This window comes from Hetaerina americana, unplaced genomic scaffold (assembly GCF_022747635.1).
Source record: "Hetaerina americana unplaced genomic scaffold, ioHetAmer1.1.p SCAF_4, whole genome shotgun sequence".
Classification (NCBI taxonomy): Eukaryota; Metazoa; Arthropoda; class Insecta; order Odonata; family Calopterygidae; genus Hetaerina; species Hetaerina americana.
The window spans coordinates 81,563,090-81,579,807 of record NW_027286985.1 but is presented as its reverse complement, the minus strand read 5'-3'; the positions used below and the strand labels follow the sequence as shown (position 1 = coordinate 81,579,807).

The window sequence follows — 16,718 nt, the reverse complement described above, 5'->3', positions numbered from 1 at the left end:
TCTGTTGATACCACAAATAAAATCGGGAGACTTCAACGCCAGATGCAAATGTGAGTCATTTTAGAATAGCATGCAAAATTCTCTGCCAACTAATAATCCTATCAGGAAAGTAAATCGCAGCGTTGGCTGTGGGTTACTTCCGATAATCTTCATCTCGATGCGAAAACTCGTTTTGAATTCCGAACTCACTCTAGTCAACTTTACAAAACGTGATTACATGTTACGGCTTTGATAAATTAACGGGGTATTAAATATTATGCAATCATGATAGTTTGAATTTGAAATTCTACGTCAACCTGATTGAAACTGTTGGTCGCGAAGAAACGCTGAATTAACGAAATTCCGCTGAGATAAATCCTTTGGGGTGAGAGTAGAGCTGCGCATGGCGCTGAAGTTTGCGCAAGACATTGGTCAGCGGCATTAAGTAGCTGAAGTTTAGCTATTAAATGACATGTTAAATCCACTTTAGAGTAGATGCATAAGAATCTCCACATAGCTTAGAAGCATCACACTGTTTATAAACGTGACTAAATTCTTCACTTCGCGCGTGTTCTCAACATATATTTTTGCTACACATACCTATCATGTTGACTAATTAAACATCCTAATAAGCTCCATATAGTTGTTAGAGCGTAATGTGATTATTAATTATTATTGTATAATTAATCCGAATACTAATCATTCCTATTTATCTCAGTTTCCTAAAAGGCGCTATTTTATGGAACCAAAAATAGGATACTGGGAGATATTCCGAGCCTTGGTGAGACAAATTAGGGTCTAAAATTGTCACTTTTCTTGGGGTTTGATCGAGTGGAAGACCATTTTCTTAGACCGCGCGTATATGGAAACACGTCCAAGTATTAATGGATAGGAACAAAGCAAAGGCGGACAAAATACATGAAGACAGAGAAATTCTTTCAATAATTTTGAAAATTTTAAACGGAAGCGAGATGCGATACATTGTCTACTGACGTCAACACACTGCAATCATCACGAGCATCATGAGGACGAGAGGAGGAGCAGAAAATTATACAAAAAGTGGAAGGACAGAAGTGGGGGTGTGTTTGGGATACTTCAAATCCTTTAGAACTCCCTCCATGCCTACTACCATTAGTAGCGTTGGAGGTTAGCGTTCCAAAAAAGGAGTGACTGACGTAATTCCATCCCACGATCACGATTTAATTTCTTTTATAGAACATCAATGTCAAATACGTCTTTGAGTTGAGACTCACCTTGGGTCAGCTTTCTTTTTTATCTCAACACTGTCATACATTTTAGCCCTATTGGTTAACTCTGAGCAACGGTTACTGAAATTCTCTCTTACAAAGTATAGATAAACCAAATCTTCTTCAAAATATTCTGTTACACGTTGACGCAGCGACGGAAAACCTATATGAACGATTTGATTAATCAATTTGTGACTACCCAAACTACTGCTGTAGAGTATTTTACAAAAATTCTACCCAACAGCAACGAAGAAATCAAATTATTGGTGGCTTAAACTTTTTAAGATAAATAGGATAAAACTCAGGTCGTTAATCCGGTGAACCCCATTTGCTTCCGTGGCCAATTGCAGAAAACACTGATGAAATAAAGAACTATGGGCGTGGTAAAGATGGCCGGGCAGATAAGACCTTGGTATGACTAAGGAAGCAATTAAATGTTGGGGATAGCATTATAAAGATTTAAGCGAATGAAGTGGATGAAAAAAATATGATGTGCTAAAGCAATAGGTAAAATATAAGAGGTTATGAAAATGTACATATTCATTCTCAAGATCTCTAATGAAAAGCACGAAGGTAAAAACAGTAAGTATTCATGCAATAAAATATTATTATATAGTTTTCTCTTGGGAGGGGGAAAGGATTTAATGAGAGGAACTGGTTTTAAGTGGTCATGTGACGAGGAACTATTTTATCGTGCATGAACATAAAAGAAGATTTTTATATTAATGCAAAGATACGGAGTAGTTTCTTTTCCTCTTGTTAATGTGGCATCAGCACAACGTAAGCTGGGTGTAAATGTTTTTCCAGCCAACCCGAAGAGTGGTTTCGCATTCAAGAGAAACTTTAACGACTGTAAATTAAAATTATATTTTTTATAGGTTATTTCGACAGTCGAGGAATATTTGGCAGCATTACAAAAAACCTACTCACGGAAAAAACTGAAAAGAAGAGAGCCACAGGATTCGAAACAGAAGCCGTAGATTTTTGCGCCCTGAGGTCATGCAAAAGAGAATTCACAATCTCTCGATGTAGGAGAAACATGGGGATTTCCTATTGACGCGTCCAAGACAACCACGATTGCGGGTAGACACCCCTCGTATTTCCACTGATTATTCTATTATTCTGACTACGGGCAGTTTGAAACAGTTGCGTCATTTTCAAACAATTATACATTTATAAAGACCAACAGCGTATTGGAACTTTCATAGGTAAAATCGGAAACCAACTCGCCAAATCAGAAAACATTATTCACCGCGTGAGCCCCAGAATAGGTACGTCTGTCATTTGACGTAGGGGATAGTAAGATCTCGTTGAAAACATTTAATATGATTTATTTCAATGGAATAATATATTATCTGTTTGGAAAAGTCTACAATAATTACCGACGATTTGTTTGATTAAATGTCATATTCTAGGACGCCATGGCTTCCGCGATTTCATTTGCAAGTCGAGATCCTTTTACTTTCAGAAACAATGTTCAGCCAAATCACTAAAATTCAACTTACGACTCAATATGCCCATAAAATGATTAATGACCAGCCTTTAGAAAAAGGATATAGTTCATTTGATAGATCTGAATTCTAAAACTCCTTCATTCGCGGAGAGATTGATTTGATTGTACCTCTAACAGAAGGAGGCTATCATAAATATTCTTCTTCGCGGAAAAATATAATTTCATACTTCAGTCACAAGACAGAATTTACTTCCCAAGCCCAAGTAAACACTGATGAGAAACTAGAGGAACGCTCCTGAAGTTTAAGTCTCAGAAGGGTGTCTTAATATTTGTACCTGCATCGCACCACGTACGTTTAACATGCATGCAACTGGGGGAATAAATATGGATACGGAATAGGTTGACTGGGGACGCAAGAAGAACTAAATCGAAGGAAGTGAAAAGTATGGGGAATGATCGCTGAGAAGCGATTTCAGACAAGGAGCAGCAGAGTAGAAAATGTCAAAAAAACCGGATGCCAACGACAAAAGATTTTAAAAATGCGGTACAGCATTGATAACTTTCCCCTAGTACTGGTTTTAGTAACGAAAAAAACGTAAACCGTCCAAGGTACACCAGAGGGACGTTGAATGAACGGATAATAGCAAGATAAATAATATGTTGGCATGGCGTGAATACGCGTAGGAATATTCTAAAGGTGTAAGCTGTGTTAAAAATTCGATTTTCAACAGAAAAAGTGGGGCGTTGGGCGTGTGAAACGTTGAATTCGAGCACTGGTTTCAAGGGGTCGTCAGTATGGATATTCGCCACTCACTATTCTAAGTAAATATCAATCATCTTTTTGATGGCTGAAAGCACTTGCAAGGCAAGGAGATGGGTCGAGGGAACGGGGGTATCCGAAGGTCGCGAGATCGAATCCTCGAGTTATTTTCGTGACGCCATTGCTGGTGTAACTCTAAGTTCTAATTTTTTTCTAAATGATATCTAATGTCCAACCTCTGCAAACAATATTATAAGTGAATTATTACCAGCGCTTCGACAAATGTTACTTCCGCCGAACCACCAACAACACGAAGAAAAGATTCGCAGTCACGTCTTTAATGTGCATTTAAATGAGCCCCTATCCCCCGACGTGGTTACGAAGGAAAGAAGCTGGAACGCCGCACCCTTTTATTTGCTCCGTTCAAGACGATAATTCCAGAGAGACGATACCGTTCGAACGAAAAAGAACGCCTTCGCGGATACCCAGGGAAGCAACGCGTTCGCTGGCTATCCTGAAGGTCGACCTATTGATGCTCGCTGCGTAATTGCACTGACGCAGGTAACTGATTGAAGTACATAATGATAGCAAGGCGTCACGATGTTGCTTTGACATTGAAATGTCCTCGTATGTATCCACAAAGATTTTACACTAGATTTTATTACAACTAATTCTCTTTCGTTGCTAACAGACTCAGAAAAACTAGAACCCTAGTAGTATGATATTTGGAATAACGAACGAAGGTGTGGGAAGAGGTCAGCGGAGAAGAAAGGCTAAGAAATCACCCAAAATAAGAAGCCATATAAGTCATCGGACACAACAAAGTAGCTCGCTTAAGACATGGGAGGAAATAAAAACATTTTACAGGAAATATAAAGGGAGACTGAGAAATAAATATTTAATCCGAGTAACAGAAGTAGCGATAAGGAATAACAGGATATTTTTAAACGTGAGAAATGTTAATTTTGATACAATGCAGGTGATCCCATTCCTGAATACTTAAATGGTCTTGATTAATAGGAAGATGATAAAAAGATCGATTTTAGCCTCCGCTGTCGACTGGCAATAAAAGGGCGCATTTAAACCATCGTGATACGTCTGTTTGGTAGCCAAAGACCATCTCGGCACATTTATTCGTTTCCAAAAATGTACTTTTATGGAATTATTTTCAGTTTCTGGTTCATTATCATTCAGGTTCAAATCCACGGTATTAATGCACACATTTTTTCTACGTAACTAGGTCTAATACTATGCCAGATTATTAATATCATGTCCATGTGAGTTATCCACACAACGGTATGTTGGCGGAATATTAAAAAGAATGTGAGGAGACTAATGCACTAAGGGTCGGGTTTTTGGTTTCCTTATATTAACTGGTATGAAGAAAACAAAATACGTTAAGATAAAGTTTATCGCTCTATGACGCCGATCATTGAACTTCGAGAATATTACGTGTACCATGAACTGAATTCACGAAATAATCAAATTGGGCACTTCAACGCAATTTTTTTCAGATTCCCTCAAAACATATTGACTAATTGTCCCGACGCTGTCAGAACATGTACGAGTGTAATTGAGATTTTTTGGCCCCGATATGTCAAAAGACATTTACATGAGGACTACGAACTTTTATTTTGGGAATCATTATTAAAAGTAAAAGAGCTGTCTACATTTTATCAATAATCTATAAAGAGAAAAAGAAAAAGGAGAAAATTTACGAAAAGCAATTTTATTACTAATATTCACAATATGATTAATGTTTGATAGTTTATCGTAAAAGATTAAATTCGCGGTATGTCATCCATTTTCCCGCAGAAAACATTATAGTTGAACTTAGGAAGCGAGAGAAAATTGTCCAAGATTGTAAGTGAAAGGAAACATTATGTAATTATAAGTAGTAAGAGTATTACATTATTTTCCTGGAAATGATTATGGAATGAGAAAAAAATAATTATGAGATAATTAGTAAGAGGAAAAGATGATACTATTAAGATTATTCTTTATGAAATTCATTACACGTGCACAGCATTAGGGAGCTGCCTATTTGGTACGCTTGTCTTGGTAAAATTACGAAAAATTGATTATTTACTTTTACTTGTAACTTGGGGTTCGTTTTTAAAATAGGGATAGAAGTATGGGGAAGTGAACTCTAAAAAAACATCATATTTTTATATCAAGGACAACCAATGTAATTATTTCGAATATTATATATTCAAGATAACCAAGGTTATCAACCCGACATTTGGTTTTGATAGGAGACCCCGAACTAAGTCTTGAGGAGTGAAAATTCATACATTCGTGTTAAGGGCTTAGCTCCTTTCTTCCATGCCACCATTGAGTTTCCCACAAAGTACTGTAATAATTATCAACCCAGAGGTTGGTTTGAAAGGTGAAGATACTCAAATCATACTAGTCTACTGTTTAAGATACGTTAGGGTTTAGTCGAACGCAACCCGAACACAACTACATTTCTAGTATGCCTCACCTGACAAGGCAAAGCGACGCCCAACACTACAAGTACAAATGTCTCTTTTTCAATTCCACACACCTCCCCTCATTTCATCCAACATTCCTATCCTTTTCGTCCTCCGAATTCGCTTTCTCAACGTTCTTCCATCTATCACAGCCTTCAGCATTCCAGCATCTATCAAAAACTCTTCATCCACCTTTCCTACCTTTTTTGGATTTTTTCCAATGATTCTCTCTCCTCCCTCCTCACCATGCAGAGCCGCATATTCGTTTTTCTTGCACCCATATTACCGTTCCCATCCTTTTCCATGCACTACATCTAAACAGTCTAAAATATACACCTATCATCTTCAACGACCAAGTTTCCGTGCCGCATAAAATCGCACTCCTTAACAAAGAATTTACATATTTTTAATTTGAAATGGCATTTAATTTTCTCCGGCGTGGAAACTCAGGTACCAAAAAATTACACAGCTTGAAAAACGTTTCCTGTAAGCAGATATCATACTGCTTGGCTATTTGATGGGATTGACAAAAGACGTCACCCCGGAATTGAAACAGAGAACCTAGTGTTAGCAGTTAAAAGCTTTGTCTTATAGGCCACCACGCCGCCGCGTGAAAAGATAATTTACTGGAAACGAAATACCGCACAGATCTTTGCGGTCATAGCATTTCTTGTCCCTCACCCGCGCCGTTGATCTGCGCCGCTTTGGCGGCATCGAGGGCGTTCCCGCCGTTGAGCGCCGCTCCACCGCCTTCCATAGCCATCGCCAGAAGCTGCTCCTGGTGCGGCGAGAGGCGGTGATGCTTCTGGTGGAGGCGGTGCAGCTGGTGCTTGTGAGATAGGCGGTGCCGGTGGTGCCGGTGGACGTGGTGCCTCCTCGCGGCGGCGCCAGCTTCGACCTGCAGCGACGACGAGGACGAGCAGGAGGAGGCGGAGGAGAGGGAGGAGGGGGAAGCGGAGGGGGCCGGGACCCTCCGCTCCGCTCCTCCCACGCCGACGCCAACCTCCTCACCGCCCGTCCCCTGGGGTCCAACGCCCCCCCTTACGCCGCCGCCGCCGCGGTGGTGGTGGTGGTGGACCCCCATGCCGCCACCCCCGCCCTCTTCCTCGTCCTCGTCCTCATCGTCGTCTTCCTCCGCTAACGTGATGATCGGCTCCGGCGGCAGCGAGCGGTTCTGGTCCGAGGAGCTCTCGTCCTGGCTCTGCGAGGAAGAGAAGAGGGTAGAGACCCAAATTAATCCCTGGTGGCACGAGGACAAGGGAGGAAACTCTCTCCTCGGGTCATCAAGGAAATGGCAAATACACATGGACATGGGTAAGTTTGCTATATTTAACGCTATTCCGAAAAAAATCCAAGTTTTGGCCGGAATATATCAATAAAAATTATATTCCGAGATATGATTTGTTTCGAATACCCCAGCTCTGAGCTTCAAGTATGAAATACGTAGTGTGTACCTCAGGGACCATGCGAATCTGATAAGGAACTTCAATGCACTCCAGACGCTGATGAACTGAACGAATACCACCATACTGGCAATTCGGACAGGACTGGATAGATTCAACCAAGATGCCTAACGGATTATTATTGCTGCATTGAGAGCACAAAGAGGTAGTTAGGGCAATAAGGGTAGAATGTCATAAGTATCGCCATTTCTCCCCATGTGCTGAACCTTAAGAATGCCATGAGAAATACAATTTGAACGGCGCATTCATTTCACGATGGTATTAAATGGACATTCATTAGTTCCTTCCTCTCTTTGTTGGTAAAGCTGCATTATTCCATGAATAGCTGGGTCCAATATCCTATATAATAATAAACTGCGGAATACGTATCAACGCTGTTTTGAAAAAAAATCACGTTCACCTATATTTGTTAGACAAGGAAGAATTTGATATAAGTATCGCCTCAAAAATAAAAATCCAAAAAGTTAATATCAAACATTTTTTAAGGATCGACTCCTGAAACGTAGGGAGATCTTAAATATGGAGTGGACATTTAAATATAATTGGGAACACTACGTATCAAGTGCGACACGTCTCTCCTTTCTCAACTAGCTACATTTTGCATACACAAAGACATTTTGTACTCTACTTATTTTGAACAAGATATGTCGCAACGGAGTTGGGCCCAAGGCCTCCACCTCCCTCCAAATGCTTCGTTCCGACTCATCGTGTAACTCATCATTCCCCAAAGGCATCCAAAGTTGCCCCACCTGAAATTGTGTCTTCTTTGCAACTTAGGTTTCGTTAGACCACGGGGTTACCAAGGATGCGTAGAGGCCTATTTTTTATTTCTTCAGCACAAGAAAAGGATGGCTTGACTCCTATTCACTAGAAGGGTGAGTTTCTGGCGACGCAGTCGCTTCATTGGAAACACGCAATTCCGCTCTGTTAAAAACAGCCTATCTTTATCCCAATCTCAACCCCTCGTGCTAATTATACGAAGAGGAAACATTTATCACCTGGGTGCTGTTTATGCGCAGGGAACTTCAAGCCACAGAAGCGACTGGGGTGAACTAATTTACGTAATCATCAAGGCATAACTCTAACAATGCCAACTTTCATCGCAGCGAGTAAAGCTGTCGATACAACTACTCCTGAAAATTATCCTTCTTCACGATCTCATATGACTTTCATTATTGTGGATTTCACTTTGGGGGAGGGGGAAGGTAGAATGAGGAGGATGATGTGGGTGAACATTGAAATTTGCGTGTGTCGTTGCTTCGTCATTGGGTTCGACCTCCCCTCCCTTTCCCCAGTTCGGCATTTGAACACGTGACCTAAATGTCAGGAGACACGCACTCTGTCGCCCACGCACCTGCTCAGGAATTATGGACCCGCGGAGATATAACCGTACTTTCTAGTTTTTCGTCCGTGTCGCCCAAGACGTTAAAGATTTCATCGCCGCTACTTTTCAAGGACAAGAATCGACTTTTAACCGTTACCATACTACCGTAGACTGTAGAAAGGAGGACCAAACGGTTTCATTTATATAAGGTGGAACACTAATGCAAGAAAGCGCATTTCTCTCCCCGCGGTGCGACAACGAGGATAAAAATTCGGCGATTGAGATGGCACGCACCTTTTCGAAGAGACGAGTCCAAAAGTGAAGGTATGGTACTATTTCGACGAAGAAAAACTCTCACCACGGTTCTTAGCCCAAAAGAATTCTCCAATCGCGTATTTACGATTATGAATCCTAACATAAATGTTATCACGGCTAAGCGACCAGGCGTTGGGACTCTTTTCTTGAGTTACCAATCAATGGACGGCAACCATTTAAAACACTAAAATTGATAAAAATTACCACGACACGGGATTTACTACGTTAGGGAAGTAGGGATCAAGAAGCCGTGATCTTTGGACGTTGCCCTGGAAGATGTTTGAAAACCTTGGTCTTTCAGCGGAGGGTGGGGGGGGGGAAGGCGTTTACTCCGCATCTGCTCCATTCACTTTGGCAGAGCAGATTCACTCATCGCATGCTCTTTTTACTTTATCGCTCTGCCGTGGGTGTGCGTGGGCAGTTCACAAGATGATTCTGGTCGCGACGTGATGTCCTCCCGCGTCGAAAGCACCGTGTCCGACCAGGCCGTCCGCCCGAACGACGATCGAATATACCAAAGCCGCGCAAACCCGACTGACTTCATATCAAGTGCAGCTGCATCAGATACGCGGAAGAATCGTTATGAAAACGACAAATTAGATTCGCGAGATATTCAGAGATAGGGCACGTAAATAGAATCACTTCGACGGTGATGTGAGCGGGGTTGTCAAGCATAAATGGCAATGCATAAATATCATGTTGGCATTTATTGGCTTTCGGAGTAGCCACTATCTGTTGGGAATATTTTCTTTTACCTTGATCATTCTGCATACCTAACTACAAGAGCAGCGTTGCAGTTGACGGATAAAAAGGGATCCAAGACCTATGCCTACCCCAGGCGGCTCTCAATGTCGGCATATTTTTTGGAAAATTTCGCCCGAAAGTGCAGGGAAGAGAATATAGCGCTTGAAAATTGGAGCACTTCGGTGAACAACACGCGTACTTCGTCGATTTAAAACCAGAAAATCTGGAAATCAAAGGCAAGGTGTAAAATTTTCTGGCTCAGGGAAAATTAGAGAAGAAAATTAAAGCGTTATAATTTCCATAAATTATATTAATATAAATTCGAAGTTAGTTTTGAAAAATGAAGCAAGACTGGAAGATATGAAAAATAAGTATTTGCCGGGTCTATTAGCATTTCTTAAATGCAAATGTAATGAAATACGAAGAACAAAACTAATTCTTTGGAAATTGAGCGTGGAAAGATTTTACGCAGCAAATTTCATTGTTTCGTCATCGAATCAACAGAACACGGCTGAGTTGATACTCCAAGGAATAAAATATTAATGTAAGTCGTAGTAGTATAACGGATATGCACGTGGATACGGCTGAATATCGAACTGTCACATATTTCATAGAGAAAACAAAATTAATTTAAGTTCAAGCAGTCAACCGAGCATATAGAACACAGCGATTGCGACGTTTCTTCGTGCTGATCGGAGAGATAAAGAGGCCTCTTAGCCGTCAAGATATAAACCTTATTCTTAAATTATTACCGAAATCTTTCGTAAATGGGTTTAAATCAAGTCTGTTAAAGCAATTACTTGCGTGGAAAATATAAAGTCTGGCCGGATGATAAGTTTGGCCAATGAGTTCAAATGCAAACGGGATTTTCGAACGGAACACAGGGGCATAAACATTAAGAACCGGCGAGACCAGTTCTTTCAGTGAGAGCTATGTTAATGCTCTGCCTCCTGAGGATGTAATCAAAGATTCAGAATCAAGTCATCTAAAATGGTATTTTTTTATGCTGGCGAAGCCTATGGCTAAGTTTTTGCGTATTGATTTCGCAAAAATTTAATGGTAGTAAATTGTCCGTAGTGCACACTTCGTAGAGGAACTGAGAAAGAGAGAAAAATCCGTGAGTTTAATGACGTGAAAAAATTCAAATGAGTGCTCACTAAAACGATGGTAGAAAGGCATTATAATTTTTTGTGCCAACATGCTGTTGGCACCTCTAATGTGAAGTGATTAAAAATCTAATAGCGTTCACATCAACTGTTGAGCATTTGCAATTACAATTTCCATCAAAGATAATATTTCCTGAAACAACTTTATCCAAGAAAAATAATTTTGAGTGTATTCTTTACGTATTGCGGCATGGAATATTAAATTTATCAAAAAACGATGTCCGTTCCCTAAACTAGTATATTTAGAACATTTCAAATCCGCATCTCCGAACCTAGCTCATTAGAATAAAACAATCGCTAACGGATTAAAATCAATTAACCATCTAGTAGCATAACTCGATGAAACTGTAGGAAAAAGACAGATATTAAAGTAAACGAGACAAGATTGAAGATATAGGTTGGAGTTTTAAATCGTAATTGATAAGTACGAAGTGAGAAAGAATGTGGATTATAAGATTGGCTAAAAAAAGATATATACATATACATATATATATATATATATATATATATATATATATATATATATATATATATATATATATATATATATATATATATATATATATTGTCATTCAAATAATGGCTTCTACAAGCATTATACGAGATACAGAGTCTGTAGACGATATAGGAAATTTATAAATATATTACTTGAAAATAAATGCATCGCTTTACGGAACTCCAATTTGGCAATTGTGATTTAAACTGGGGATTATGAGGACTTCTCCTGGCCTAGCCACTCATTACCTTGAAATAATGCCTTTCCAGAGATATGAAAAATATGGAAGAACCAGCAAGAAGTTGAAGAACGCAAGATCAAAAACTACTAACAATGAGGTGTAAAAGTAAACGCCACTCAGTCGGTGGAGGGCTTTAAGTGAGTCACGGCAGCAGTCTATCCAAAGACTCGAAGGGCTAAATAAACTAGTAGCCGTTATTATTCTTAGTTTCCAGTCCAACACCTCGGCTAGGAAGTAGAGATACTGCATTCTGGGAACTCTACTACTCTCAAGACATAGGATCGGTCACCAGAAACTCGACGCACGATCTTTGTCATGGGTGCCTAGATTTTGCTAAATCAGTTCGTATGAAAGAGGTCGTCATCATGGAAATGTTGCAACACGAACTTCAAGCCATAGATGCCAGAGAAGTCTTGTACCTTCGAGTTAGATGGCGAGCACAAGATGCACCAGACTTATTGAGCCTTGTTTCATTTCCATAAAGACAAGTTCAAAACGCTTGTATCAATATAAAAAAATGAAAACCATTTTATCCCAAAGATTCATTGCTTAGTCAGAGCAAGTCTATAAAGCAGAAAGAACATTATTTCCGTCCTTGTCAGCTCGATGGTTAATACTCTCAGGCTAGTATGAATACCTCGTCTTCGACTTTCACCTCGGACTTCAACATTATATTGTGATAATTTATGCCACAAATAATCACGCGGAAAAAATAACTTACGTATGTACATGCCGGGGAAACAATAAAAAAAGGTACAACTGGATAGATATTAAGTCAATTTCATGCATGGGCTATAAAGTATGCTCAATTCTCAGAAGTTTTATTCTCTCGCTACAAGTGGACAGGGATATTCAGTAAGTGCCCGAAGGTGTTTGGAGATTGGAGGAGAATATCTTCGGGAATCGAGGCAACATTCTACCGCACATTGCCCGCTGCGTGGTACAATCATCGCAATGGATAAATCGCGTGCGCGAGGAACCGAAATCTAGAATGCTTTGTTTTTTCTCGAATTATTCCAAGTTCCGATGGCTTCAGAACATGGAAGAAGAGGGACAATCAAATTGCAAGAGGCAGGATGTTAAAAAATAGACGCCAATTCTCTAGCATGAAATAACGGCTGAGATTCTTCTTAAAATTAAAAAAATTGAAAATGTTATGGCAAGAATATATTCACGATTTCATTGCCCCAACGGAAACTAAGTATCATTATTTCGGTTTTTCATTTTATTCCTTCTACGTATCCAATATTTATTCGAATACGTTCTTATTTGTAAAACGGTTGAAGGTATTTTATTATGCAAAGTATTTAATCCCCGAAACTCTTTGAAATGAAATTATGATTTTAGAAAATCCCCGCTACTTATCGCTGGTTAAATAAATTGAAATTATAAGAGCTGTTGTTTGTGTGGCTGTGCAGTAGAATCATCGAACATTCCACCCTATGGATGATGTGAATAATGAATAATTGGAATTTACATTACAAACTATTGAGGAAATTAATGACGTTTTCATATTATTCAGTTTTGAAGTCAATTAATTGTTTAGCTCTCTACCTAGCAGACGCATATCATAGTACCAACTTCACTTCGGAGACTTCTGGACTTCCAATCTTCCCTACAGAAGAGATCCTGTGAAATTTACTGCCACCCGTTTCTCAAAGATGCTATTTCTTTACGAACCGTTTAAGTTTTAGCATATGGATACTTATCTTGATTATAAATATTGCAGCACTGATTAACTGTTAAAATTTCAGAGAACATGACCCCGAAAACTAAACAATACATTTAGGAGTGTGTTTAGAAACTGAAAACCTGGTTATTTCTTTGGAACTATGACAAAGATTCCTGATTTTCGAGAACGGCGTAAAAGACAGCGCGGAAATTTCATACGAATGCCACCTGATAAATGAGAGAGACTTGTAGAGACGTCCAAGGAGAATGTTGGGCCTGGATTTTTATTGGAATGTATAAAAATCCTCACTCAATTCGCATTGAAGGGGGAATTAAAATCACATCTGCATCATATCAGTATTTCTATCGTCTATGGAATTAGTGAACTCTTCCTCATGTTAAAGGAATCATACTCAATTCAAAGATCTTTTCCAGCAGTGCCTACATCCCGGTTCGTTTACTCAGTATATTTTGGAATGTGATGCTTAGGACGCTTTCATACGGTGATGTGTGCTTTAGAATACTACATGATGCTTCAGCCAGGACATCGGATTGTATTACAAAGCTTTTTCTATGCACGTTGGAAAGGCGCGTTGGCTCTTTTTCAGCAACGACTTCAATGACAACCACTGATGACGTTAAGACGAACTGAGGCATATTTGTTAACATAGAGAACATTAAAAAGTGGGGCAATTAAACTGAATAACTATAACTAAGGTTCGATTAATGGAATTTTAGCACCAGCGTTTCCACCTAAATCGTTATTATCATGTAAAATCATACAGCAAAGCTCGCTACAATGTGTAAAAATGCAGAGTTAGACACGTGGATGGAACAGGTACGTATCTATTGGCCATCTAATGACAAATTCATTGTGACATAATATATGCACAGAATGGGAACTTACCGCTGACACTGTGCTAACTCAAAAATAGTCACATGATGCTGCATATTGGATGGAGGGATAAATCCTCTTGAGTAGATACCGCAGTTCTTCCAAGATATGAAATAGTTCGTAAAACCCCCCATGCATCGTCAGGATCGTAAACAATCACCGAAGATTTCCGCATGATGCAGTTGAGCCCGAACATGATGCCTCCATTAATACGGCGGGCGCCGAGAAAATCGTAGACACGGACGTGGGGACGACGGGCAAGATTTTATACGGCTCGCGCCTAGCGATTTTCATCCGATTCTTCCTCCTCTTTTTCGCTCGAAATAAACTTCAAAAGCGCCACATAATTACCCGGCGGGAGAAATTAAAAAGCCTACTTAAATGTACGGCACGGTCCGGCAGGGAAAAAGGGAAAGAAAATAATAAAAATTAGAGTGAAATAAATTCAGGCGGATGGAGGGGCGGGAATGGGAGAGGGGGAAAAATCTTCATTCTCTCTCCGCCCCGAGACAACTAGAGCGATCCGTGGGTCGAATGTTAAAAAGTCGGGCGAGGGGAATCCCGATTGGTTTTTAAGCCGAGCGCACCGAAGAAGTAGGTAGCGGGGAGTAACTAACCACTGTTTAACATTCAGCTCACTGGCCCCTGTTCCACTCACCTCCCTACTCCACCCCCCCCCCCTCCGCGCAGCCTCCTCCCCCCTCTGCCACCTCATCCCCTCCCGCCCCTCCCCCTCTTTGCCGGCCCTTTCCGCGCCGTTTCAACCCCCCCCCCCCTCGAGCCCCACTCGATCTTTATTCTCCTTTCACGAGCCCGGACAAAAGACACGGACATTATTTAGCCAACTCAGCGATTACGAGTCATACAATCGGGGAGGTTGCGACGGGGGTGGGAGGGCGCTTGGATTGCCTAGGGAGGAGGAAGGAGGGGAACGTTCCTGAGTCTGGCGAAATTGAGAACCCTGGCGTCGAAACAATGAGCGCAATAAGGGTAGAACATTTATTCAGCAAGCTTTTACAGATTGAAATAATTACGTGAAACGTAATAAGCACGTTGTCATCAGCAAACGACGGTAAGTATTATTAGTATCAGTTTTACAGCTGTGATTATATAGTTCGGTACAATAGGGTACTGTTTAAAAAAAATCAGCGGTCCTCTTCTGATGTTCAACAGTAACTTTTCGAAAGGATTGCCAATTTGGTAGAAAATAAATTATGAACATACCTTTGTATATTTAATTCCTTTAAATAATTTATCATAGATCCCGCCAGAGTTGATTTTGTTCTTGTAATCTTGGTATGCTATTGCCAATTGATTCACTATTGCCAAATAATAAGCATGTACGCCAAATAGAATTGAGCCCTTACATAAAATAGCGAGACGGATCCTCTCACGGATCTTGTTCTCCTAAATAGTGACTGCCAACCGTATGGTTCCCATTAAAAAACCGCTGTCGAAACGAAGCTTGCCCTTTGCAGTAGAACACCCGAGGGAAGTAAAACATTTTCCTGGTGCTGCACCCCCTGCCACACACCTTTTTGGTGGCTTGCAGGGTATTGATGTAGATGTAGATGAAGTAAAGAAGAGCAGGTGACGCTCACAATCAGATCGAAAGGATTTGTTTCAAGAAATACAGAATACTCATTCCTTTGCTAAAACAGCAAGCTTGATCACAATTTCAATAGGTTGTATTTGAAATGTATGCATGTATATTTTAAAGTTAAGGCCAATCAAGCGAAGAAAATATTCCCCGCCCGTGTGCACGAGGCTGTCAGCCTTTTGGGAAGGTTACACTGTCAATGAATAGGAGTTCGCTCATAGGAATTAGTTTCACATAACAGGAACACCATCAGTCAAATAATACGACGCAATATTAATTTTTAAGTGAACGGTGATTAAATTTTCGTCATAGCTTTGGTGGGAAACCTAAACACTTCCTACCTATTGCGACCATTGGCCATTTTTCCGGTGAATCGCCGAACGGGTGTACATAGTGCGGGTCCTCTTCCCCCAAACAACCTGTGCGAGCGTCTGCCATGGTGGTGGTGGTATCGGTTACGGGTATGATCTCCAATTAGATTAAATATTTACATGAATTCATTTCTATCTTATTAATCCGTCTCATATAGCGTCGTCAGCTGTCCCGGACCCTACGACAGACTTCCGGAAATTGACAATAATCTTAAACTCTCCTGACTCCCAGTTTGGTGGCCATTCCTCCAACTTATATACTGAATGACGACTTTATTATTGCATGCAAATTATTAGGTTCAGGATTTTTGTGGTTGAATATACGGAGTTTTGTTAATATCCCACGCTCATTTTAGTATTCCGCCACAATCCCAACGACTCTCACCTTGCTTCTCGTACTGTCACATCTGCCATGATGTTTCCTCAGTAACCTTTTCGGAAAATAAATAATTTGGGAAAAGATTCGCGGAAATTGTCTGTCATAAGTTTTGTAATCCGTTTTTAGTCAAATTTCTGTTT

The 16,718-nt window shown here is 40.3% G+C and overlaps 1 protein-coding gene across 1 annotated transcript in view; it reads right to left on the bottom strand.

Annotated features, from left to right (window-relative positions):
• LOC139692485 (POU domain, class 6, transcription factor 2-like) overlaps window positions 1–16,718 on the bottom strand; it is a 242,594-nt gene that overhangs the window by 27,138 nt on the left and 198,738 nt on the right. Inside the window, exon 3 of the mRNA XM_071590703.1 lies at window positions 6,595–7,114. Within this exon, the coding sequence (XP_071446804.1) occupies window positions 6,595–7,114 (520 nt within the window). The remainder of the gene's footprint in view (window positions 1–6,594; window positions 7,115–16,718) is intronic.